At 39.5% G+C, this 25,676-nt stretch overlaps 2 protein-coding genes across 5 annotated transcripts; one reads left to right on the top strand and one right to left on the bottom strand.

Moving 5' to 3' along the window:
- The first annotated feature begins 1,699 nt into the window (after positions 1-1,699).
- On the top strand, positions 1,700-14,824 carry mapk9 (mitogen-activated protein kinase 9). Of its 4 annotated transcripts, none has more exons than XM_079486809.1 (12): positions 1,700-2,049; positions 6,382-6,533; positions 7,840-7,969; positions 8,072-8,130; positions 8,473-8,611; positions 8,995-9,160; positions 9,353-9,424; positions 10,018-10,200; positions 10,448-10,572; positions 10,704-10,767; positions 11,091-11,162; positions 11,839-14,824. In XM_079486809.1, exons 2-12 carry the CDS (start codon positions 6,418-6,420, stop codon positions 11,979-11,981), a joined length of 1,269 nt encoding a protein of 422 aa, XP_079342935.1. In that variant the 5' UTR covers positions 1,700-2,049; positions 6,382-6,417; the 3' UTR covers positions 11,982-14,824. The 4 variants fall into 4 exon arrangements, with proteins under 4 accessions (XP_079342935.1, XP_079342937.1, XP_079342938.1 ...); XM_079486811.1 differs by having other exon boundaries at positions 1,785-2,049; positions 11,842-14,819; XM_079486812.1 differs by having other exon boundaries at positions 1,813-2,049; positions 10,716-10,767; positions 11,839-14,196.
- LOC306911449 (rho GTPase-activating protein 24) lies at positions 14,821-18,650 on the bottom strand. Its single transcript, XM_079486808.1, has 7 exons — positions 18,226-18,650; positions 17,543-17,750; positions 17,105-17,237; positions 16,922-16,995; positions 16,679-16,800; positions 15,575-16,583; positions 14,821-15,459 (listed from the first exon to the last, which is right to left on the bottom strand). Exons 1-7 carry the CDS (start codon positions 18,317-18,319, stop codon positions 15,222-15,224), a joined length of 1,878 nt encoding a protein of 625 aa, XP_079342934.1. The 5' UTR covers positions 18,320-18,650; the 3' UTR covers positions 14,821-15,221.
- Positions 18,651-25,676: the final 7,026 nt, after the last annotated feature.

Below are 25,676 nucleotides of genomic sequence, written 5' to 3'. Positions count from 1 at the left end.
TTGATTAATTAATAGACATAATTAAATTGAATAATGTTGTTTGTTATCATTGTATTTATTACTTTGTTTCTTTATGAATGAATACATAACTTTTTTCTGCATTTCCATAGTCTTAATAGCATTTTAATTTCTGAATTCGTTAACAATTCTTGCCATATTGCCTCTTTTACACAGCTGCAAAGATCATCGGTGCCCCTCTCCCCTCCCTCCTAGACATCTTCCTTACACGATGCTCCAGCAAAACCAACAGCATCGTGAAGGACCCCACCCACCCCTCCCAAAGTCTCTTCCAGCTCCTACCATCAGGATGACGTTAACGGAGTATCAGAGCCCGCTCTGCCAGACTTCTCAACAGCTTTTTCCCCCAAGCTGTAAGAGCCCTGAACTCAAATCATCCTGCCCTTCTTTGATCCCCCATACAACCATCCCCTACCTCCCGTAATAAGGACCACCACATCCCCCCCCCCTCTAATTGCACCAGACACTTTTTACACACTGCTGTGTGTACAAATCTCACAAAAGACTCAGCATCATTTGTATGAAAACATAGTAATTTATTGTCAAACTACCATAGTTTTGTATGCCTGTATTAGTTATTTATGCCTGTATATATGTAGCACCTTGGTCCTGTGAGGCACGACATTTCGTTCCACTGTATGTCCCCACATGTAGCGGAATGACAATAAAGTCGAACTTGAACTTGTATTATATCTTCTGTTTCATGAAAATAGTATATAGAATCATTTGAGCTGCAATCATTGCAAAATCTGCAATACTTTGTTTTAAAAAAGAGCCCTCAAAAGCGACTGGCATTTACATTTTTCCTACTATGGTAGTCAATAATGTCCCAGAAATGTAAGTCGCTAACATTTTTCCAAATATCATTCTTTGTGTTCAGCAGAGCAAAGAAACGTACACATGCAGGTTTGGAGCAACTTGAGGGGGATGACTCATAAGACAATTTCATTTTTAGGTGGAGTATCCATTTAAGAGTGCTGTACAACCCCTGCAGTGTCGACTGTTCTACCTAATATATGACAAATACAAATGTAGAGGCACGTTTTGAGGGTACTGCTGCCTTTGTGACAAAGCAGCAGCCCAACAGCAGCACAACTTTTCAGTAACCACTCGACCACTCTCTGGGTCCTGTCATGCACATCGAACAATGCGTTGTTGGTTTTTCAGCTTTAGTTCGTGATTTAAGAGTATTAGAACATCTAACTTTATTTCAAAAGTACATAACCACTAAAGGAAAACTACGTTATTAAAAATGGTGCTTGCTTCAGTCTCTCTTTCCTCTCCACAGTGAGCTGTTTACAAATCTAATTCAACTGTGATTTAATGATCAGCATTTAAAAGCACCACTGAAAGACGTTTCCGGCAGGCTACAGATCTAACTGTGTTCTATCATTTAGCATTCAACACAGAGGAACCTGTGCTTCACTGCCGAGGTCATTCTTTTTTAAGGTTAACATCTGCCTTACAGATGATGTTCATGGAACCAGTGGAAACAGAACTGCACTTATTAGCAATCGCTTAAGGATTCACAGAATATGTTGCTATTTAACACCAAACCTGTGTCCATGTGAATGCTTAGGGTACTGTGCACGCACTGCCCATTGTAGACCGGCGTCCATTTCGGTTAGGATCCTCGACACCTTTTACGTATACAGTGATTCAGCTTGTCTGGATTTAAGACACAACCGATGCCAATTATTGTGCCATCCTACGCAGAACACTTTGATCCGTCCGCAACTTCTCCGCCCGCATCAAAAAAAAGTTACGAGTGCGCCATTACGTCATCCCCTACCCAGTGCGAGCGCGAGCGCTCCGTCGAAACGTACTGTCCCGTCAACCTCCGCCCCTGCAGTTATGCCACCGTCAGACGTGCGATACTGTGACTTTCACAGTCAAACTTCTTAAAAAAAGAGGACGTTTGTCTCATTATCATCATCTCGCCGTTTAACGTAAATGCGATAAGCACTTCCGCGAGGATCGGTTCGCTGGCGTATGGGAGTGAACCGGGGAGTGCGAGGAGAGCAAGAGGAGGTAAGCACACAGCTAGCACCAATTCGTCCGCCTTAACCAGTGTCAGCGTGCGACTCTCTAACCGTATAACGTGCATGTTATCGTTTTAATGACGAACCGCAGGACGGCGCGTGTTTGTGGGAGGATGGTGTTTGCGAGAGGCAGTTTGCCGAGAGGTTGACGTGGAGTTAGCAGCTCGCGACACATCTGCAGCCAGTTCCGGCCTCGAGCCGGATCAGGCCGAAACGAGAAGGACTCACATATTTGACTAAACACGAGTAACTAAAGCTGACATGTGTTAGCAGGACACCACAAACGAAGCGTGTTTGGGTCGGCTGTCTTTGAACTAGCTAGCCCGCTGCCGATGGAGTGCGTGTCACGCTACTGCACTGTGGGAATTGTTTTATTGGCTCGTTGAAACAACGCTGGACGTTGTCTTGGTTTGATCAGTATATACGACACAGTACCTGGAGTCTGTAAAGAGCAACAGGTGTCTGTGATAAAATGCATCACGTGTTTTGTGGTGTCTTCTGTTTTCCCAGGAAAGCATCAGGGATGTTAATATTAGCTTTGTTTGTGTACATTTTTAGTCATTTAGCTATTATATGTATGTATGCAGAAGGGTTTGAGGAAATAACAAGAACGCAGAGGAATCGGCATCTTTCTTTGTTGCTCTTAAAAGGATAGTTCAGCCAAAAATGAAAATTCTGTCATCATTTATTCACTCTCGCCTCTTTTCGTTTCGTTTCATTGCATTGTTTCTTCTGCAGACAGTGACGATCCAAGTCGTCTGGGGCCCTAAGCAAACTTGTGAGGGGCCCTCAAACTTATTGCGACAAAATGTGGTATAAACATAACTGTACACTATAAGAAGTAAATAATAATAAATTATAAATAATAATAATAATAAATCGATAGACACGCATGAATGAACACTGAACGACCAAAACACATTAAACTGATGGTAGGAACAATTAAGTATAACATTACATTTACAGTTTGATTGACATGTAAATAGTTCTTATCCCAAAGTGACGCATGTAGGCTCTGCCATGCACTGATGTACGAGTATGTACCAATAAATGAATTCATTATTAAAAAGGAAATTTCCGAATGATTCCTCTAAAGTTGAATTCCTCTAGTTATATAATACAGGGTCATGTTTGCAATAGTGTTTTTGATTCGGTAGTCAAGGGGGCCCCCTGGTGGTGCAGGGGACACTACGCAACTTGTGTAGTCTGCGTATAGGAAGGATCGGCTCTGTCTGACTCTGCAGAACACAAAATATATTTTAGGGATGGGCATTTTTTTATTTCATATTTGAGCCTATAAAAACGTATATTCAAATATTAGTCTTTGATTTCACATCAAGCTTATAATTATCATTAGAAATTCATAACGCAATAACATTATATCTTTTATAGGGTTTTTAATGTTGAAAAATACAATGATATAATACAAAATGAAAACAGACATTTGTTAAATATTTAATACTATGTTGGTATGTTTATACCTAATTTAAGTAATTTTAACGAATCATGTGGCTCACCAGTTTTGAAAATGTTTTATATGGTGATGTGAGCCGAGCATAAAATGCGATCTGGCTATTCGGTGTGTAAACTTAAAATATTTAAACATATAAACACATACAAATTATTTTTATATTTTCAGTATATTATAAAATCATCACAGAAGAAGCGTTAAATAAGACGTGACAACTCTAAGGTCTTCTGTAGCGGTAACTTAACCTTGTAGCATTTTTGATATTCAAAGAGTTATTGCAGATCGAATATTCAAACATTCGTGCACATCCCTATAAGAATGTTGGTAATGATGAGTAGTAAAGAAATAAATGTTGACAGAGCTAAATGGGCTCCTACAATTCCCTTTGGAAATCTTACAAGTCACCCAATTTACCAATTTCTTGTAGGCTACTAACCACTGCTGAACACTACTTGTTCTAGCTCAGTTTAAAGTTTGGGCATGCAACCTAGACAATATACCTTAGTAACAAAAGATAAATTCAACATTTTTGTTCACAGTAGCATACACATATTAACCATAACATTGGGTGTTAATATTATTTTATCCAATGTAAAATAAATACGAGCAATGTAAATGATCACTTTCATGTTTATATTTGATAAGAAAGTAAATAGAAAGTTGTTATTTAACTAGGGATATTGATTCACTGATTTGTGTTATGCTTTTACTTTGTAGCTGCATTATTGAAAGTATATGGTACACTGCAGTTTTTCTTTATACAGTAAAAACATTCCTTCTGATCAAGAATTTCAACACAGCATAGTTTCAGTCTGGTTTAAATTGAGCCAAGAGTGTGTTTTTTCCCACATATTTAAGAGACAGGGGCTGTGTTAACATGTCTCCCTAAATCTTTCCCTAATTCCCAATTTCCACATTTATTGTGAAATAACATAGTAGAATGAAGAAATGCTTGCCTGAAACGTCTCTCAGACGGAGATAAAATTCAGCCGAATGGTCCTGTTATCAGCACTGTGTTAAAACAGGCCAGGCCGTTTTGACTGTGATTTAGCACAGCATGGCCTAGCAGCAGGACTGTTATTCAGGCTGGGTACAAGCTGACTCATTTGCTATAGTCAGAGCAGCACGGATCTGGTGTGAGGAAGGATGGAGAAATGGAGAAGTGTTGGAGCATCATCTTTATCCCGTCCGGCAGCATCACAAAGATAAGAAGAATGGCCTCTATGCATCATCCGAGATTCTGCCTGTGAGTCATTTTTGAGAGTCCATTTAAGTCCTATCAGGGACAAGTTGAGTAAGTTCTGTAGGGTCGGTGTGTCTGTAGTGGCTCACATTAAAAGGAAGTGTGTTAGATATAGGCTTACAGTATTACATTGTGAAAACGTTGTTGTTGTCATAGCTGCATTTCTGTGTGATCTGCATGCAGGAACGGTCTTAACTCTGGACTGACCAAAATGTGCAACTTTTACCTGTAGTGCTTTTGAGTGGTCATTGCGTTTTCCCTGATTTATTCACTGAAATTACAACGAATACTGTGGCTTATTGCCCTTTTCATTGCTTATTCTTGTTAGGATTTAATAAATCTTTTTTCATTTGCTGTTAGATTAAGACATTCAAGGAGCCCTAATGTTTTTATTTGATACGAACAGTAATTCAGTCAGTTACTTGTCATTTAACAGAATGAGTTTTGGCCTTCTGGAGCACACAGTAGTGTTAATATATATTTCTATAATCTAATTGACGGTTCGACTTTGTATGGATGTGACTGTGTTAATGTGGTTACCTGTTTTAACCATTTAAAAGATATAAGTAAGTCAAATCTACTTTTGACTGGGTTATTAAGAATTTAAATAGATAATATACAACACCAAGATTTAAACATGTATCATGTGACCACGTTTTATGCCAAACACTGATGCTTCTGGCCTACTGTATTGGATTATTGGGCCCTCTTTAAAGAGATAATGCTGTCCTCATGGAATTAGATCAGTTTAGGGTAAGACACCATCTTGTTTTAGCCTGTTGGACCGAAAGTTGCAGTGCTTTAGCTTTTTTTTTTTTTTTACTGGTGAGTCACCAAAGGATGTTGCTTTGCATCTTTGATGAAAGTTGCAAATCACCGGAGGGATGTTTTTCTTTTGTAAAATAACAGGAAGAGGGTAAACCTGTTTACATGCTTGTATTGACTTTTACGAACACATTTGATATCTCCATTGAAGTATCCTATTAGAAAGTTTATTTAATGTCTGCTGTGATTGGAGTCTGTGCTACTGCTCAGTGTTTGGCCGAAGAGAGATGAAACGCATGAAAGGGATACAGAAGATTAAAAACACACCTTCAATTTGTTAGATGATGAAATGAAAAAATAACAGGTGACAGTGTTTCCCACAGGATTTGGGAGACAATGGGAGGTGGCTGGATGACATCATTGGCAAACAAGCATGTTTATGACATCATCGTGTCATATTTGCATTAAGACTAGACACTTCAGATCTGTTTGCTTTCTCTCCTATTCTCTGAACTGTCATTTACTTCATTTGAACACAGTTAGTTGAATGCCCTAAACATGTTCTGTTTCTGTTGACTGTTCGTGAGGAAAGCGAGACCTGTGCTTGTGTTTATTTATGTATTTATTCATTTAAACCAATTTAGATTTACACCAACAGGATCTGATCCTAACCCATATCATTATCCCTGTGCTCCGTCTCTGACCGTGTGTTATATCTGATTCTCCTTGGATGAGTCATCGGCAGTGTCACCCCCACGCACCGTGCAGTTAACACAGGGGAGGGAGCTCAGCATGTAGTCATCGGTTGAGCATCTCGCGTTGACCTGCACTTTCTTTTTCAGGTCTGATTCATCTAGAGACACTCGGTGGGAGGAGCCATGACTGAGGGGGAGGGGCAGTTCTACAGTGTGCAGGTGGGCGATTCCACCTTTACGGTGCTCAAGAGGTACCAGCAGCTCCGTGCCATCGGATCTGGTGCTCAGGGTATCGTCTGGTGAGTAAAACTATCAGTCACACAACCGTCACAAAGAAGCCAAGCTGTAATGATGTCATCATTAAACATCCCATTAGGCATTGCCTGTCTGCATTTGTCATGGCTGTAGCAGATGTGTGTCTCATTAGAGAGTAAGATCTCTGGTTTACAGCTGTGCTAATGAGTCATGTCTAAACTGTTTACCCTGATGGACACTAAACACTGTTTGCTCTGCTACCTTAATGACAGAAAAAAATACTTAAATAGTACTGAAGATCACATTTTGAAATAAAGAAATGTGCTTTTCTTAAATCTGCAGTCCACTTGAAAATCCGGTACATAAAAACTAGACGATTAGTCGCATTTAGAATAAAAGTTTGTCTGTGTACTGTGCATATTTATTTTGTATTTATAAACATATACATATACACACATACATGCATATATTTAAGAATATATTAAACATTATATATATATAATGTTATATTTATATATACAGTAATTTAATTTATTGGTAAATATAAATAATAACCTCGAAATATTTCCTAAATATGTTTATGTTTTTAGGTTTGTACATACAAAATAAATATGCACCATACACAGACATATATTATGTAAACACAAACTTTTATTCTGCATGCGATTAATAGGGATAAAAACCTAATAAAAACGAAAAAAATGATGATCTATAATTTGAGCTGTTAGGTATGAATGTATTGGAATGTCAGTTTGACATCTTCAATTTATGTAAAGATAAGTGTGCAAAGTAACCTGTAATTTTATGTTTTAAACAGAGATGGTGATAGAGAGGCAAAATTTACATGTGAATGTATTAAAGCCTATTTGTAGGACCAATAATAGTGAATTGTAACATTTTAAAACGTTAATTGCTCTATATGCACAGACAACTAAAAACTATATTTTTAATTGTTAAATGTAAGACATTGCCCTGATTGTTTAAGCATTCCCACCAATCCAAGTAACATTATCTTAAACAGCCTTTTGGGGATTTTGGGAATGTGGGGTATGTGTACTCCAACGACAAACTGGGATGTGTTCTGGATGTTTTTAGCTGTTGGTTTGCATTGTAATTTCTGTTACTTTAAGAAACCGTCAGTAATGTAATTATACAAAACAAAAATTATATTTTCCTTTTAAATGTATCTTTTCTTTTGAATTTTGGCAAGTCTTGTGACATTCACTCAATTGCACTTTGTTTATGCATATTGCATGATAAAATAATTGATTTGAGAAAGATTTGTTTTTGGCAACCAGAGTGAAATGAATCTGATGTTCACAACATTCACTGTGTCCTATATCTTTCAAGTTCGGCTTTGGACAATGCACTTGGCATCCCAGTTGCCGTGAAGAAACTGAGCCGGCCGTTTCAGAACCAGACCCATGCGAAACGAGCCTACAGAGAGCTGGTTCTGCTGAAGTGTGTAAATCACAAGAACGTATGTTCACTTTGCTTTGTGTTTCTCTACCCAGACTTACACTTCAGTTGCTTTTGTGCGTATTTAGTTTCTTAGTAAATGAATCTTGTCTCTCTCTTTCAGATTATCCATTTGCTGAATGTCTTCACCCCTCAAAAGTCACTGGAAGAATTCCAGGATTTGTATGTTTTGAGTGTTTATACATTTTTATTATTAGCTTATATTTGAAGCTTAGTTTTATGGTCACGGGTCGCTGGTGCATTGGCCCTCTGTGTGGTTATTAAAATGCATCGTTCAGCCGATGCTGAGACCACAATACTGTCCTATTCCTTCACGTTATAATTATAACTTGCGGATCGAATTTATGTTATTAAATCATAATTAATTACGGCTCCTGTCAAAATCTTGCTCTGAGTATTGATCTTGAGACATGCAGTTCAGTATAACGTATGCAAGGAAATGCCGTAGATCTTTTGTGGTGAAAATGAGCTCAGCAAATCTGACATATCTGTCATTTTATTTAGGTACTTGGTGATGGAGCTGATGGATGCTAGCCTTTGTCAGGTCATCCATATGGACCTGGACCATGAGAGGATGTCCTATCTGCTCTACCAGATTCTGTGTGGCATTCGACATCTACACTCTGCTGGTATTATTCACAGAGTGAGTTGTTTTCCGGGGCCGTGAAATTATCATAACCATCATGGAGTAAAAGATCATCATCTTAGAGAAAACATTTATTTCACCCATGCATTTAAAAATACTAAGCGGACAGCGTATTTTATCTCTTGAGGAGTTCAAAGAAAAGGTCAATGTAGAATCGTGTGATCCCCCTTTTTTTCAAAGGAGCCAATGAGCAAAGAGCACATCCAGCGTGACGCTTCGCCAACTGTGTTTCTATGAGTCAATTGACATTAGTATAAATGACATTCAGACACTACATTTTTGAGCATCGCAACATCACTGTGTTATGTACTACAAAGTAACCTTCAAAGTCTGTGGTTCTCTTTGAGCAGTGACCGCATGTCTCCTCTCTTTCCCCTCAGGACCTGAAACCCAGTAATATAGTAGTGAAGTCCGATTGCACTTTAAAGATCTTAGACTTTGGTCTGGCCAGAACCGCCTGCACTAACTTCATGATGACCCCCTATGTAGTGACCAGATACTACAGAGCACCAGAGGTCATCCTGGGCATGAAGTACAAAGAGAATGGTAATGTTTTTATTTAATCGTTCATTTTTTGCCCAGTCCTATTTAACATACTGTATATGCATAATAAAATCAATTGTAATGTGTGTGCATATGATGTGTATAGCTAAATTAACTTTCATTCAGTTTACTGCTCTAATATAAATGTATATAAAGACATGAAATATTATATGAAGTGAATTTGTGTTTTGGCAGTGGATATCTGGTCGGTGGGCTGCATCATGGGTGAGATGGTCAAAGGGAGCGTCATATTTCAGGGTACTGATCGTATCCTTCCTGTTCACCTGCAATTCCATTGTGACCATTAGGGCAGTGGTCGTCAACAGGCAAAACTGGCCTGCCAGCAATAATATCTGTCCCGAGCCAGCAGCATATTTAGATTATTTTGCTCGCAGCTGGTTCTGAAATAGATCCATCACAATCAATCCTTTAGTGAATTTGCCTTCAAAATAAAAGTATGAGAACGTTTTTGCAGCAGAGGTTTATTTTGAAATGAATTGAGAGCTTTTAATTTGAAAAGTTCTAAAAGATATTCTGTCGGCCTGTCGATCGCTAGACACACTTCTAAATTAGCCACCACGAAATATGGGATATGAAAAAAACTAACAGTGAAGCATTGAAACGTTATGTTATAATGTGGGGAGTCGGCACCAATACGTGAACGATAACAAAGCTAATTAATTTTTTGAAGGAGCCATGCTTTGCTTGTGGTGCCGTCTAATATTATATTCTTTGCAAACAGCGACAACTTTGTTGCAAATAAGGCACACTGGCTTTGCATTCACAAAACTATTATATGAATTCCATGAATCATTTCTAAATCCTTTCTCTAATACTGTGAGCTCCTGAACTCATCTCAGACATTGACCAGTGGAATAAGGTGATTGAAATACTAGGAACTCCTTCTCTAGAGTTTATGAATCGTTTGATGGAGACTGTCAGGAACTATGTGATGAACAAACCTCAATTTCCCGGAGTCAGTTTTAATGAACTGTTTCCCGACTGGGCGTTTCCTTCAGAGACAGAGCATGACAAGATCAAGAGTAAGACATGTTTCTGACATCCTTAGTTTTCTTTCTTGATGCATGCATGCTCTTAGTAGTGCATAAAATGTTTATTTACAATATATACAAACATATATACAAAATTTTTTCTGCCTTGTCTGCCATCTTGCATTTATTTTTCACTTAGCCTGTGGCAATGCTAAACATACGTGATGCTGTCTTTGATCAAAACGAAGTATTTTTGACATGCTGCATGTTGTTTGGTATTTTGTTTATCCACACACAGCTAGTCAAGCACGGGACCTGCTGTCCAAGATGCTGGTGATCGACCCTGAGAGCCGCATCTCCGTACAGGAGGCCCTCGATCACCCCTACATCCACGTGTGGTACGACCCAGCCGAGGCTGATGCGGTCAGTGCGCCTGTTTCCTGTCACCTTGTCTAGACTCTCCTGTTAAAACCGTTTTACAGGGCATGTTTACAATGCTGGAGAGATGCTGTCTCTAGAGTCTTGCATTTGTAATGATTGATGCTTGTGTTCAGCCTCCTCCACAGATATCAGACAAGCAGTTAGAAGAGAGAGAGCACAGCATTGAGCAATGGAAAGGTACTGAAGAGGCTACTATTTCCCAACCTAACTACTTGTTATCGTTTAAAATGAAATCAATGCATCAAACAAAGCAAAGCAATTCATAATTGATCGTTTTTGAGGAAGGCCCTTACTGTTGGCAATTTAAAAAAAGAAAAGCAAGATTGCTTGAAATGATGTCTTGCATGATTGCAGGTAATATTAAGGGGACAGATGTTTACATTGTAGAGGGCGTTTGAGTGGACAAAAAATGTCTTCTTTTAACTTCACAGTATCTTCAAAATATGTCAGAATATTGATAGATTATGGAGCAGATGACACAACGTTCTCTATCCTTGCAGAGCTGATTTATAAAGAAGTGATGGACTGGGAGGAGATGAACAAGAATGGAGTGTTGAAAGACGAGTGTTTAGGTAAGTTAATCTAAGCAAAAATTCTTCTTTTATTTACCCAGTTTTTATTGTCTAATCCAAGCAAAGCTATCCAATTGCATTGTATGGTGGAAACTATATTTGTAACCACACCAGCGGACGATAACGTTATGTTTATTTTAAGCTCACGCGCTGCAGTGTTTACAGGCCCTAAAATGAATCTATTGTACATGACCTGCTTTCATTTTCATTAACGTCTTTTCTCCAAAACATGAATGACAGCAAAGGCTGAATGCTCTCTCTGAAGGCTGAAGGGGCGCTCGTGTCCGGGAAGTAAAGCACATTTTTAGCTAGCCTGCTCAGATTTAGCATTACATCATTATATCATTTCCCGCCGAAAACGTACCGCTGCAGTCTTTAATTCTGACACAAAACCTGCGTTGTGATCATCAATAGACAAACATTAACGATCTGCCAGGGACTGTTTAACAGTATGTGTTATCGTTCATCAAGTGAAATAAAAAAGCCCTGAAAGTGATCCCAACGATATTGTTCCCTGTATCTACCAACCCTGAGAAATCATAAAATATGTGTATGACAATTTTGCAATATTAAACTGATAAATGTGTTTAATAAATGTTAATCTCATAAGCAAGCATAACAACTTTTGTTAGCAGCTGTTGTTTTGATGCATTCCTTGGTGTGTGTTTGTGTATAGTAGTCGGTACAGTGAACAGCAGCGCCACGGCCTCCCAGTCCTCCTCCATCAATGACATCTCATCGATGTCAACAGAACAGACGCTGGCCTCAGACACGGACAGCTCCTGCATCGACACTCTCACAGGAGGGCTAGAGGAGTGACCCAGCTTCCAGCTCCATCACTTTCACATACATCACAATCCTCTCTCTCGCGTGTGGGCCGTGCTGTGGTCTTGACTGAAGAGAACTGTGGGTGCATGTTCAAGTGGCTTCAAGTTTACACTCCTTATCCTTCACTCCCGCTTTTATAGGGCTGGTGTGCCACTGTAATTCTGTACCACCTCACACAATGAACACAGCCGTTGTTAGCATTTGGATATGTCTGCAATGGCTCAACCTTTAAATGCAGACCACTGATAACTTGCCTCCAGTACTTTTACATTTAACCCCATCTCTACGTTTTTCTTTTAGTTTTTTAATGAATGGTTAATAAGTAAATGTGTTCACATTTCACGTGCCCTCATATGGCATCTTTACTGTCGCAACCTGTTTAAGAAGCGTGCACTAGAGAGATCTATCTTTTAGTCATTAATGTTCTGTCTCTCTCTCTCTCTCTCTCTCTCTCTCTCTCTCTCTCTGAGGTGGCTTTTATTGCCTTTCATTTCATCAGCTAAAAGAAGCAGATATAAATTCACAGACAACTTTATAGCTAGTCAGTCCCTCTAGAGCAACTTCCTGTTACAAGTATTGCTGCATGTTATTAACAAAGAACACTTACCAGAAAGACGGCGTGACTACAGATCCCTGACATATGCTACACACACACCTAAAAACAGAATAGGAGCATCTGCCTCTGTACGGTCACTGCTTATAACAGTACCCGGTGTAGTTATGTGTGTATATGCGTATGGAGATTTGGTGTATGTTCTTATTTTCTTTCTTTGTGCTGTTGAGACGTCATTTGGTAAATATGCTTTCGCGTATGCACTGTAAAGTAAGGAAATATGGAATTTGATTTGAAAAGAAAGGAGAGATTACATTTCAAACTGACAAATCTAAGTGAGCTGGAGATGTGACGTCTTCATCAAAGCTCCTCGTCATTATGACGAAGTAGTTTATCACCGCTGGCAACTTCACAACGCGTCACGTAAGAATGTACGTTTAATTGCATGAGCTAATGCAAACCATTGCCTTTTTAATCTTCTTTAAATTGAAAAGCCCGTAAGAATGTTGTACGAAGCGAATTTATCGTTTTTTATTTCTTCGCTTTTCTCTCTCTTAAATAGTAATGACATGAATTATGGAGGACTTATTTTTACAGTAGTTAACAGTTCTTATTGTATACGTTTTTTCTACCGTTAGTTAATGTGTTTGGAGGCGTTCTGTCTAACAATATATTGTAGCTAACCATGTGCATCCAGGCAGTATAGCAGGCCCATATAGAATCTGTGCAAATCCTGCATACTAGAAGAAAATATTAATTTCTTTGCTTTGTTGAACACAAAAGAAAATATTTTGAAGAATGTAGTAAAGCAAACAGTTCTAGGGCACTTTTAACCACCATTGTAATTTGTCCTGTTATCGTATTTAAAGGCGGCAAAATCAAGCAATCTTTCCAAACATCTTTCTCTGTGTTCATCAGAACCATACAGATTAGGAAGAAAAATTATGACACAATTTTTGGGCGAACTGTACCTTAAATTGCTTTGGATTAAAGCCTCTGCCAAATGCGTAAATGTAAGTCTGGTAAACTTTGATTTAAATCTCTACACTTGGAGACGTTCGTGTTTAAATGCACTTTTCAGAATTGCCCCTTAAAATGGACACAGAAAAACATAATAATTTTTGATTCTATCTGGGCCTGACATGTCTCATAATAACCAACAACTCTACCATCAAAAGCATTGAAGTCTTAACATTGAGAGGTAGTCACGTCACCGTCACAAATAACAATGTCATCAAGCTCTATTTTCAGCAAAATAGTCCAGTTTTCGGTTTGTCCAGTGTCATTTCAAATGTTGTACAGTATATGTTCCATGTCACTGTTACGCCACAAGCCTTGTCCTCATCCTCTGGCTTTAGGTGATAGCAGAGGACGATGTGATTGTGTTTTCGTGTGTGCCTCCAAGCTCTGTTGATGGACTGAATCAGAAAGACTGGTCCTACATGGACAGGACAGGTGGAAATGCATCACCATCACATCCATGCCTTAATCTTCTCACTAACACCGCTGCAGCCTTGCCAGAAAATCAAAACAAATGATTTGAATGCACCTATAATCAAGTTTTGGTTTTCCTCATGGCTGGATTGTTTGCTAACATGGCACTTCTTTAGTTCTCTTTATAGGGATTTCTATTAAAGACTATTAAGATACGTCCCCTTTTTCAATCTCCAGCATTTGGGTTCTCATTTGGTGCTTCTTCACCATACTCTCAGTGATATGTATCATAATAATGCAATAGTCCATTGTGTTTCTATCATTTCCACTCATGTTGTGAATTCACTTTGAACACTAGTGATTGACCTCTGTGACATCGAGACTCGAGACAATGAAGAAAGCTGGCTCCCGCTTTCTCAAGGGCTTACTTTCTCTTCTGTCAGTATCCGTTTCCTTTGGAGGTGAGAGAGTGTGTCTGTGATAAACAATGTGTTTGTCACCGACAATCCTTTACAAGAGGTGAATCAGCAATGACTTGAATAATCACTTTATATGCCTTCATTTACTTCCAACGTTCTCATCTTCCTAAGAAAACAGTTCTCATGACATCATTATAATCCTGTTAAAGGAACAGTTATCTGCTCTGTGCTAGTAATGTCTGTTCAGCTTTCATGTGTTTTGTATTGTTGTGCTACATATGGTACCCTGTTAATGGGTTATAGAGCAACCAAATCACAAAACCATCCCAAACAAATGCAAAATCTGTCTACAGTAGTTGAGATTTTTTCTGTGTTAAAGAAGTAGAAGTTAACGTCTGTGACAACTGGCCAAATAAAATGCTCAAATTAAAGCCTTGCTATATGTTTAATTGATTTCATGGTACGGATACAATCAGTGTCCCCTTTTATTTGCAGGACTGAATAAAATATAATGTACAGTGTACCCCAGCCAAGTCAAAGTCTTAAACCCCTTTACAGTACATTTTCGTTTCAAGCATCCCTGGGGTCTACTTATCAACAGCTCTTCTCATGGTATCCATGCTTACTATGATACTGTACTTGGGTCATTCCATTCTTTCAGTACTTGGTTTAAAAGGATTTTGAACATGCTAGTCCAAAGAGTTTTTCAGGCGTCTGAACTGAACTTTACTTAAAAATAGGCCAATGTTTTCCCTCAGGAATATGTCCTTGTTACTACTGGTTTGAGAACCAGCTTAGGTTGGTTTTGTAGCACAGCGTGATGATTTAAAAACTCTGAGCAATTCGACTTGTTTTTCGGGCCTCGGCATTCAACTCGCCGAATGTTTCAAAGAATTGTTCCATCTCCCGTTGCAGAGTGGTGTTGCGTCTGTCTGCGTCAGCACGGGCGCGCTCTATGTTCCTCATCTTGATCTCAGCCACGCTGACCCAGCGGCGCTGTTGGTCCAGAGTGGAACGCAACCCTGTGACTTCCCCCAGTAGTACCTTGTTCCTCTGCTCCAGCCTAAAGACAGAAATGATAATCAGGTGTAAGGAGACAGAATTAGGAGACATTCTGAATTTGAGTTTAGTTTTGTTCCCTGGACAATTCCCCCTTTTTTGGCATTACATTTTCTTACCTGTTGATTTTTGCTTCACATTCGGCTTTCTGCCTGGCCATCTGTTGCCGAAGCCCTGCGACGACGCATTGCATCGCATGGGAGACTGGAATACCTAGTGGCTCAAGGGGAGCATTCGGCAAGAAGACTTCACTGCTGCCAGTACTTAAAGGGGCATCTGTGGGTGCGGAAGAGGACGCCAGGGAGTTAGGTCGAGGACCTTCCTCACCAAAGTCCATTCTGAAAGAGGTGAAGTGTCCGGGAGAATTGTGGCAAGGACTTGCTGCTCCACCGCTCCCGCTGTCAGCATCCAAAGGCACGATCTCACAAGAGGACCAAGAGCTACTGCTGTCAGCTATACTAGCAGTACCACCTTTTCCATCCACAATAGCACATGACTTTTTGTCTTCTGTATATCCCTTCCCTTGATCCACAACACCCATGTTGTCATAGACAGACAAGGTACTGTCTTGGGCTTCACTGTTACCTCCACTGTCCCCTAGGGCTCTCTCTGGTCCCCAAGTGGCCTCTTCCATATCTGGCAAGCTCCTCGACTGCATGCAACTTTCAATCCCATCCTCCATAACTTTGTTCATGCAGGCAGGTGTTGGAGAGGAGGGTGAAGGTCTTGTTTGAAGAAATTCATGTGCTGGGCTATGTTGACAATTGTAGTTGTCATAAGTCAGGGCAGAGCTGGCACATGAAGACTCTTCTGTGAGCTGGTGCCCCGTCTCTGATAGATGGTGGGTAACATTCTTGTCACAAGGGCTTTGATGAGACCCTCTCCTCCCCGTCTTTAGCAACAATGAGAGAGAGCGTGGACAGGCTAAAGCCTGGTTTGGAAGCAGGGCGGGGTTATCAGTCAGAAGAGGTTGGGTAGGGGGTTCACCATGCACCCATTCCGCAAGAATCTGTGAACTGGGATGGATGGATGGTAAAGTGGCCTCCGGAAGGATGTGGCTCTCTCTTGAGAAGAGCAAGATGTGCTCTCGAATCAGTTCTGACATCAGATGTTGCACAACTGCTGCCCCTAGTGTGAGAGAGATGTTATTGGAGAGTTCAAGATCTGTCAAAATCGCTTTACATGACTTAGAACCCTTTTATACAAAGCTAAATGTTGCTTACCTCCAATGATACTTTCTGGATCCTCAGCTTTAGGTCGGAGAATATTTGGCCCGAAAACAGTTGCTAAATTCTGGATGCTCATCTTGTTAATGTTGGAGTATGATTGGACATCATTTAAAAATCTGGAACGGAGATGTGTAGAATGTTAAAACTCAAAGTCTTTCAAATTATATTAACAGCGCAAAATACTGTTAGGTATAGAAATAAAGGTCTTTGAATGAGAAAGATGAAGTTAAGTCTTACTGGCAGATGTATTTCAGCAGGTTGAAGTTTGCGACTGGAAGCTCATAAAGGAGACTCCTCAACTCTTGTAAACCCTCAAGTCAGACCAGGATGAGATGACAAGAAACAAAAAGTACTTGAATGACCTCCATGTCAGTATACAACAGTATTGATGCATACATTGATTAAAATACACGATGATACCTGTTCTCTGTCTAAGGGAATATTTTTGCCACACACAAGAAACTCCTCATAGCGGGAATATGGCACCAGAGGTTCAGGCAGCTCCCTGAGGTAAAGCTTCAGTAGAGACGCCACTGTGTGGACATCTGTGCTGCTAAGAGAGCCAACACTTACATTTATTTTGTGATATTTATTCGCCCTCATCATGCCATTACAAACCTGTAAAAGATATTTTGACAAATGTTTGATTGTATTGTATGAACACAAGTGGTTTTGTGTCCATACAATAGAAGTCAATGGGTGTTGCCGATGTTCGGTTACCAACTTTCTTCAAAATATCTTATTTTGTGTTCTGCAGAAGAAAGAAACTAATAAAGGTATGCAATGACAAGAGGGGGAGTAAATGAACCTAATATAATTTTTTTTGGTGAACCATCACCTTAAATGTAAATATTTTACCTATCAAAGGATGGTTTCTCTCCAGCATCAAACGCTTCCTGTAGCTCTTTAACCTGTGTGGCCTGACCGGACTGTCTGAAGAGTCCCACCTCTGTCAGCCCGTGCTCACGGATGAAAACTACACACTGATCCACCACCAGAGGAGCCATGTGATCCCCATATCTCCTCTCATACAGGACCGTCTCCTCCAACCTTTGACCAAACACACCTGTGATAGAAACCAGGATAGAAAGCTGTCAGACACAAACCTTGTTTAGATTACTACCTAATTTTGTTAGCTAGGATGTGCTGAAACAGCAAATAGATGTTAACACAACTGATATAGATTGAATGTTGAAATATTGTCATGTAAAAAGTGCAGATTCATAAATAGAAATGCGCCCTGGCTGCTACTGCACTGCACCAAAATGCAAGCAAGTCTGTGTGTGTTCTCTCTCAGGCTAATGTTGTCTTTAAAGGAACAGTCTACCCAAAAATACAGAATTCTGAAATTTCTCATGTTTTTAAACCCCTATGACTGTCTTTCAGCTTCAATCACTCTAGGAATACAATGAAAGGAACTGGTGGCTGAAGTTGTCAGTAACTATACCACACATCTCATTTCGTATCCAAACAAAAAAGGAAGTCGGACCGACATGAGACTTGTTTTCATCTTTGAATAAACTGTTCCTTTAAATACTCACGTCGTTTAAAGCTCAGGACCCTTTTAATCTTCCTGTAAGCAGAGTGAGAGAGATAGCTTCCAGTTCGATGGATAGTCTGCTTGTTTTCAGGCATCTCTGTGTCTTTTATCCTCTGTCTTCTCGTCACACATCTGTTACTCCGTCCTGCTTTTATCTTTTCCAAAACTACGTCTTTCCAGTCTTTGTAATAAACCTGTAACTGGAACTAAGCAAATATCGTCATTGAAGCTAAATCCTCTTCCCTCTTGTTTTTCAAACTCCTGTTTGGTGTAGAACTGGATGTTCCTTTCTCTTCTCTCTTCCTCCTCCCTTTTCTTTCTCTCCTATCTGCAGGTAAGCCGATAAGGCTCGGTGCATCGAAGAGAAGCAGAAGCACTCTCTCTCTCTCCTGCTGATGTGCAACGCTGGCCCTCCAGCTCAGATATGCCAGCTTATCGGATATATCAACATTCCAATTCTTGACAGTCCTCTTCCATAAACAAGAGCTATTGTTCAAGGCAAGCACATGCCCCTATACATTTGACCACGTTACCACATTTTTGCAATGAGTGAACAAATGAAATCAATAAAAAATAAGTGTCAGCAGTGTCAAGATCTCTTTTTGCTATCTCTTTGTATTAAGGCGTCCTTGATGTCAGGGTTATGAAAACCCTTCATCTGAGTCCACGCTGTCATTCATTCAGTGTTTGAGATCTTCACCGGCTTCTTTTAGGCAACTCCCGAGAGAAAATTATGATGCAGATGTTCCATGTGACGCCCCCACTTCAAGCGGGTGTCCCGGTCTTATGCCATAGTTGACAGTCTATTTGTCTGCGTTCTCCCGCAAGGGGAGGTTATGTTTGTCTGGACTTAATTGTCCAAAGTTTCCTCTGACATGAATCAGCACCTCCTTGGTTCACTGTCAAATTAAGTCCTCCTCCCGATCTGTACGTGGCTCCATTTCAGGATTCTTTCCTCTGTCTTTCATTCGCCTTTTGTACACCCTTCCTCTCCTGTATTAATCTTTGTCTTTGCCTGTTCTTTCCCACCTCTCTCTTCACTTCACTGCAGGCTCACTGGAGCATAGCCAATATGGCATCAACACGCACTATTTTCCCCCATCTTTGTGCCCTCTTTAGGAATCATTAACGCAACAAAACACAGATTGACTAAAAATACATGAGCTGGAACCTTCTGCCTCTCTTTATTTTCTTTCTTTACCTCTCTCTCTCTCTCTTGTTCTTACTTTCTTTCTTTCTCTCCGTCCCCTTATACTTCACATGGCCTGCATCCAAAAATGTTCCATTGGATAAAACTGAACACACCCCCCTGAAACTCTTTTTATACATCTGAACCCGGTAACATGGCCCCTGATGAGATTCCCAGTCTAAAACGGTGCCTGAGACACTGGCCCGGCAGTGCATGTGGCTGTAAGCTATCTCGGTTCATCTCTCACCTTTTCAGAGCCTCAGGCTGTGGGGACTTAAGTCTGTGAGGTAATGTAGGGAATTCATTGGGAATGTAAATCTGTGGGGAATAAGCATAGACATGGATTCTATGGTTTAAGTTTAGCTTAGATTTGAATGTGTAGACCTTGCCTGCATCTTATAGGACATCACACATTGTCTTTGTGGAATATGATGTAAAAGTCATTAAAATTTGAGGTATATTATTGATGTACTGTGTATATAGCTGTGGACAAAAGAATTGATGAGAATTATGTTATTGACGTTTTTATCAAATAGGGCTGTTCGACGATAAATCATGATTAATCGCCTCCAGAATAAAAGTTTGTTTACGTTTTTGTGTTTATAATTACAAAATTATTATGCACAGTACAAAGATATACAGTATTTTGTAAACACAAACTTTTATTATGGATGCAATTAATCGTGATTAATCGTTTGACCGGGCCTATTAAACATAATTCTAGTGTATCTTTAATTTTGCTTATATTTTCGGCCAATGAATGTGAATAAAACAAGGATTCATGAAAAGGATCTGTATTTGGGATATTTTGTGTATATTTGTTTGGTTTATACAGCACACTGAGTATTTTTGAATGCTTAAACTCTAACACAGTAGCAGTACTGTTAAAAAATGTCTACCTTCTTTGGAATGACATCACTTTTAGTGGCATGTGCTTTTTATTTTTGAGAGATTTGCGCTAAGGTAGACAATGCGAAGTCTGTGAGACGTCTAGTCATCTGAGTGTGTGTCATCATGCATGGCCCGTGATTTCGAAGTGAGTGGAATGTGTGTGTGTTGTGTACTGAAGACCGATCCAATGTTGTTTTTCAAGGTTTGGCGTATTCAGGCAGTTGGGTCACACCGAATGTAAAATGATCAAGTGTCACGGTAACTTGCACAAGGCTGGATTTTCCAGAGACCACAGGTTGGAGATCCGTTTGATAATGGGGTCATGATGCAGTGAGTGCATGTGCATGTACCTGTGAAAGGTATCCAGATGCCTTTGTTTAGACTTTTCAGCCACTCCTCCCCCTGACCACAGCTGTTTGACAGGAAGAAATATGAACCAGGACTAACAAGCACATCTCTGTTTCCTCCTGATTGAGAAATGGAATGAATTAATATCAAGTAAAATATGCAATTTTTCACAGTCTGATTTCACCGGAATTTGTAACTCTACGAGATGGCTTGTTTGCTGTAAGACAAATTGCTGTGAGAATGGCTCGAATTGAGGGGTGCTGGGGGATCCGGGAGGCATTAGGGACCCCGTATCAGATAGACTTTGGGGTCCTTCAGATGTTTCACAAATTCTTGGGCTTTTAATTTGTGAACATATACAGTAGAGTATGTGTTTGCCAACATTTGCATTGCGATAAAGATCTACAAATGAAAAAATACTAAACAAAAGCAAATATTTTAGTGTAAAACAAATAATTAATTATGCATTTGGCGGACACTTTGAGTCAAAGTCATTTATGTTGTATTCATTTAGGTATACATGTACATGTTTATGTGTAAATGTCTATTTGTTCCTACAATTTGACAGCTTCAAGCATTCGTTTTACACTAAAACACAACGCAAAATTCAAGTGAAACACAAAACAAATCACATAAATTTGGCATGTGTACAGTCATACTAATAATAAGAGTGTACTGTTTACTGTGAGAAATATCTGTGTTGGCCCTTAATGGTCACTGTGTCCTTCAAGTCCATCAGTGAGGACACTGGATGACAGTCCAAGATGAATTAGATGACCACTTCTTATCTCTAAGCACCACAACAGTTCGGCAAGGCAAACTGAGAGCATCGATTTTCATAATTTAATTAAAAGCCGTTTTTTCTCTTATACTTTTCTCTGAAACAATATTAATCACCGCATGGGTCTTGGTCACAATTAAAGCATGCCACAGATTCCACTCACGGCGGAGTGGCGTAATTAATTCCAAAGAGGACACTTTCCGTAACAAGACGAGAGTTGTAAAATCCAGCTAAGTGGTTTATCAATAGCGAGCCCTCGCCCAGGCTGGCCTTTGCAATAATGCTATTAAAAGGAGAGCATTGAAATGCCATGAAAGGTTGTTCGACAGATTCAGAGCGGTGACTGTCACAATGGGCACCAATGCTGATCTTGCACTTAACATAACGCTTAACGGATTTTTCAGCAACATTAATTGTCTTCTCATCTACTCTCTAGCACATCTGACAGTCAATGTTAGGGAAGCATGTATGTATTAATGATACATAATTCATATTGCTTATTAGGCCACCACCACCAAAATGTAAGGTTTGTGCCACAGTATTGGTGATCACCAAAATAATTTGTATGTTTCTGTAAAGGTAAGTCCATAAGTATGCGTAAGCTCTTTGGTCTCAGTAGTATTTTTAATGCTCAAATTTCATCTTTGTCCTTCCCAAATCTTGTATGTCCAAATTCGCTTTCAGGAAATAGAAAGAAAAGTGTATTTTTAAATGATACTTATTAAAGCTTTTATTGGTTAGATATTTGGAAAATCCACTAAAAAACATGAAGAGGGGCTTCTAATGATTTATGAAAAGATTTAAATCAGGAAATATGGAAATACAAGGTTTCAGAAGGTCAGCAGTAATCTGATTTATTGTTCTACGTAGATTTACGAATGTACTGCTTAACAAAAAAAAAAAGAAGAAATTGTACTTTATTATGCCCACTCAGTTACTTACAGTCCTTAACATTTGTTTTATGGTTAAATGTTACGCTTGATTCATTTCTGACTTCTGAGACAAAACACAGAGAATATATTTGGTTGTTTCAGTTAGTTATTTCCTTAATAAATGACTAAAGATTTTGACAGGTGGACAAACTAATTTGTAAGGAACTGTATGTACAATCCTCACACAAACCTGTCATATTAATTTAAAAGCAATGATATAGAAAGTAAAGATATACGTTTTGTACATTTTCCGAACTTTCATTTTTAACTGAGCAATTCTTCCAAATGATTTATGGGATGAGAGTACTTAGGGCATAGATGATATCTTTTCAATTTAAACCAATGCTGTTTGTTTAAAAAAGACTGACTTTAGTCTGAATTCTTCCCTTTTGGAGCCATTAAATTTCACATCTCTGTATGTCTGCTGAACAATCGTCCTACATTATGTCCCTATTCATTTCTAAGTAATTTCTCAGCGTTCATAAATGAATGAAATATCGGTCAATGCAGCAAAGACTGTCCTTCATTTATCTTCTTTCTCACTAAATCATTGTTTAGCTAAAAATCTGTGACTATTCTTTGAGGTTGAGCTACTAGGTTTTAAGAGCTGGTGAAATATAGTGTATTTTCTATTCTATTCTTCATCCTTTAAGTATTATTTATTTAATCACATTATATATAAATAATATTAATTTTTTTATTTACAGTATATATATTTTTATTTCTGCTTTAAGATTATTTTTGACATTGTTTTTTGCATTATATATTTTATCCACATGTACGCTTTGTTTCCAATTTCTGCAATACCACAAAAATAACACTTTTTAAAAAGTTTACAATCTGTATCATTTGCTTCATTGAGAACCCAAAGTAGTGGCACACCAAAACAATTCCCTCGCTCACCTTTCTGTGCAGTGCTGTTGTACTTCCAAGACTTGAAGCAGGTGAGTCCCATCCTGCAGATGGATGTCTCTTCAGATGCCTCAGCCGAGCTCAGGTCCTCTATGGGGATGCATCATGAGCGCTGGGGCAGGAGCTCCAGCAGCCGCTAATCAGTGAAGGCTGGCAACCCTGAGTGCGTCCTGGCGGCGGCATCCCTGAGCACAGGCTCCTCACTACTGCCATGGCCTGAACCAAAGACCCATCTGTCTCACTGCCCATATCTCCCTCCTGATCCATCTCATCAATAAAGCCCCAGCCCAATCCCGTTGGCAGACGCTTTGCCAGGGGAGATGGGAGGGCGGGGCGTAGGCCTTCTGCGGCAGACTATTCTGGACACGCATGCATAGACACACACACACACACCTCATCATCCCTCCGGCAACTATAATTACTTCAGTACAGTATACCATCTTGGGCAGCCAGGACCAATTTCCCTAATGCATCCACCCCACATCCACCCCCATCCCCCCACCACAACCCCCCGCCCGCAGACCGGCCCGGCATATGGTTTGATAGCCATCGATGCAATTGGCCCTCACCGGCACACAATGACTCAAAGAGGTTATAAAGACGTAAGCGTGTGGCCGGCACGTTAAACTTTTGAACCGTCCTCCATTAGGCTAAGAGGAGACGCTCTTTTTCTCTCTCGCTCTATCGTCTGTCATATCCTTTCTCTCTCTATCTCTCTTCCATCTGCCCTCTCTCTCTCTCTCTCTCTCTCTTTCCTTCTCTCTGAAAGCCAGATTTATGATTCCTGGTCTGGCAAGATCTCAGGCATATATTGATCCTGATGAAAGAGCCTCACTTCATTTGGCATGAGGAATGGGCCTTTTCAGTAGACTTTACACATTCCATCAAGTCTAGGAGCCGTAGCTTTACTGATGCGGCCACTGACAGAATATACAATACAGACCTAATAGATTGGTCATTTTCACAAATAAAGATTTCAATGTAAATGATTCCAAAGGAATGGTTTGTTTGGTTGTTAGCGGTTCTTTAAGAAAGAATTTAGTAAATGTGTGTAGATGATATTTGGTCATTTGAAAGGCATTGCTTTGAAAAATTGTGTTAAGACTTTTAGTCTTTTAGCCATATGATGAACCTGCAGCAACCTGTTTGAATCAAATCTGCCGTGTCAGATTTCCTTTGCTGATCTCATCTTGTAGAAAATGACTGTCTGCTGCAAGCTGTTGGAATGTGCAAAAGCATTCTGACACACATCTTTTTCAGATTCAGCCTTTTTCTGATCTGAACCGTGCTGCCTAGTAGCTGGGCAGATTTTAGTCCACTCGTGACCACAATAGAGGCAGTTCCAATTATCACTAAGAGCTTTCCACTCCTCTTGTGTCAATACACGCGATACACATTTTTGTGCTGAGCGAAGCCTCTTCAGAAAATGAAACTTCACACACACACATGCAAGTTACACACTATGACCATTCATTTACATGCGAATAGACAATTCATCGAATGACAGGCCTGTCTTTTTACTGAAATTGAAATAGAGTGGAGTAGGAAAGTTGAATTGTGAGTGACACAGCCCTTATTTTTAATTTACATAGAAGCCTTCGCTTTGCTTCCAATCTCTAAAAAGATCAAAACATAAATCTGCCAATTGTTTCATTTCACACTGCTGAAAGAGACCAAACTGCAACCTAAAAACTGTGATGTATCTGTTTATATCAGGTCATTGTCACTATTCTCATTTGTGTTTTGTATCTCTAAACATTGGCTTCCCTAACATATTCTGTTCATTGCAAGCATTAGTATGCTGTCTGAAGCACAAAATAACACTCATCAGGTTAATTAACTTTATTCAACGCTTTCAGAACGTTTTTGGAGAGTGTCATTCACGAAGCTTACAAATTTGTAAAATAGCAACACTTACAATATACTATGGTTAGTAAACAAGTGGTATGAGAGTCACGTGGGCTTAAGACCTTCCCCCCATTTAACCTACATGACAGAATTCTACTGTCTAATCTATCTGAATGATAATGGTTAAAAAACAGATGAGAAATACCTACACTGTATGTCCAATACAACATTCCATTCTACATGTGAGCTCATAATGAAGGATGATGTCATAATTGATCCTGATGTCATAATAAATTACGATACTGTAATTATGAATGATGATGTCATAATGTGACGCCATAATTTGTGGTGATGTCATGATAGGTGCTATTACTGATGTTATAATAGTTTATGAAGTCCCAACGGCTGATATAGTCATAATCGCAGACGTCTGGCATGCCACTGTAGAAAACTATTCCGGAATGGCATAAATAGAAAATATCACGTAACACCACAATAAAGGGGCTTTTTTTCACCAATTTTACAAAAACGTTATTTAAAACTATTAAAGA

Source organism: Barbatula barbatula (genome assembly GCF_947034865.1).
Source record: "Barbatula barbatula genome assembly, chromosome: 22".
NCBI lineage: Eukaryota > Metazoa > Chordata > Actinopteri > Cypriniformes > Nemacheilidae > Barbatula > Barbatula barbatula.
Note: the sequence above shows the minus strand (reverse complement) of the source record. Positions and strands in the feature narration are given on the sequence as shown.

What these genes read in the sequence shown, in the direction of transcription:
- mapk9 (XM_079486809.1), top strand. Translation starts at nt 6,418, where the DNA reads ATGACTGAGGGGGAGGGGCAGTTCTACAGTGTGCAGGTGGGCGATTCC. An exon ending in CTGCTGGTATTATTCACAGA is followed by an intron (nt 8,612 to 8,994) that starts GTGAGTTGTTTT and finishes CTTTCCCCTCAG; the next exon opens with GACCTGAAACCCAGTAATAT. An exon ending in CAGCATTGAGCAATGGAAAG is followed by an intron (nt 10,768 to 11,090) that starts GTACTGAAGAGG and finishes CTATCCTTGCAG; the next exon opens with AGCTGATTTATAAAGAAGTG.
- LOC306911449 (XM_079486808.1), bottom strand. Translation starts at nt 18,319, where the DNA reads ATGCCTGAAAACAAGCAGACTATCCATCGAACTGGAAGCTATCTCTCT. An exon ending in CTGCTGAAATACATCTGCCA is followed by an intron (nt 16,801 to 16,921) that starts GTAAGACTTAAC and finishes TCTCCGTTCCAG; the next exon opens with ATTTTTAAATGATGTCCAAT. An exon ending in TGTGAAGCAAAAATCAACAG is followed by an intron (nt 15,460 to 15,574) that starts GTAAGAAAATGT and finishes TTCTGTCTTTAG; the next exon opens with GCTGGAGCAGAGGAACAAGG.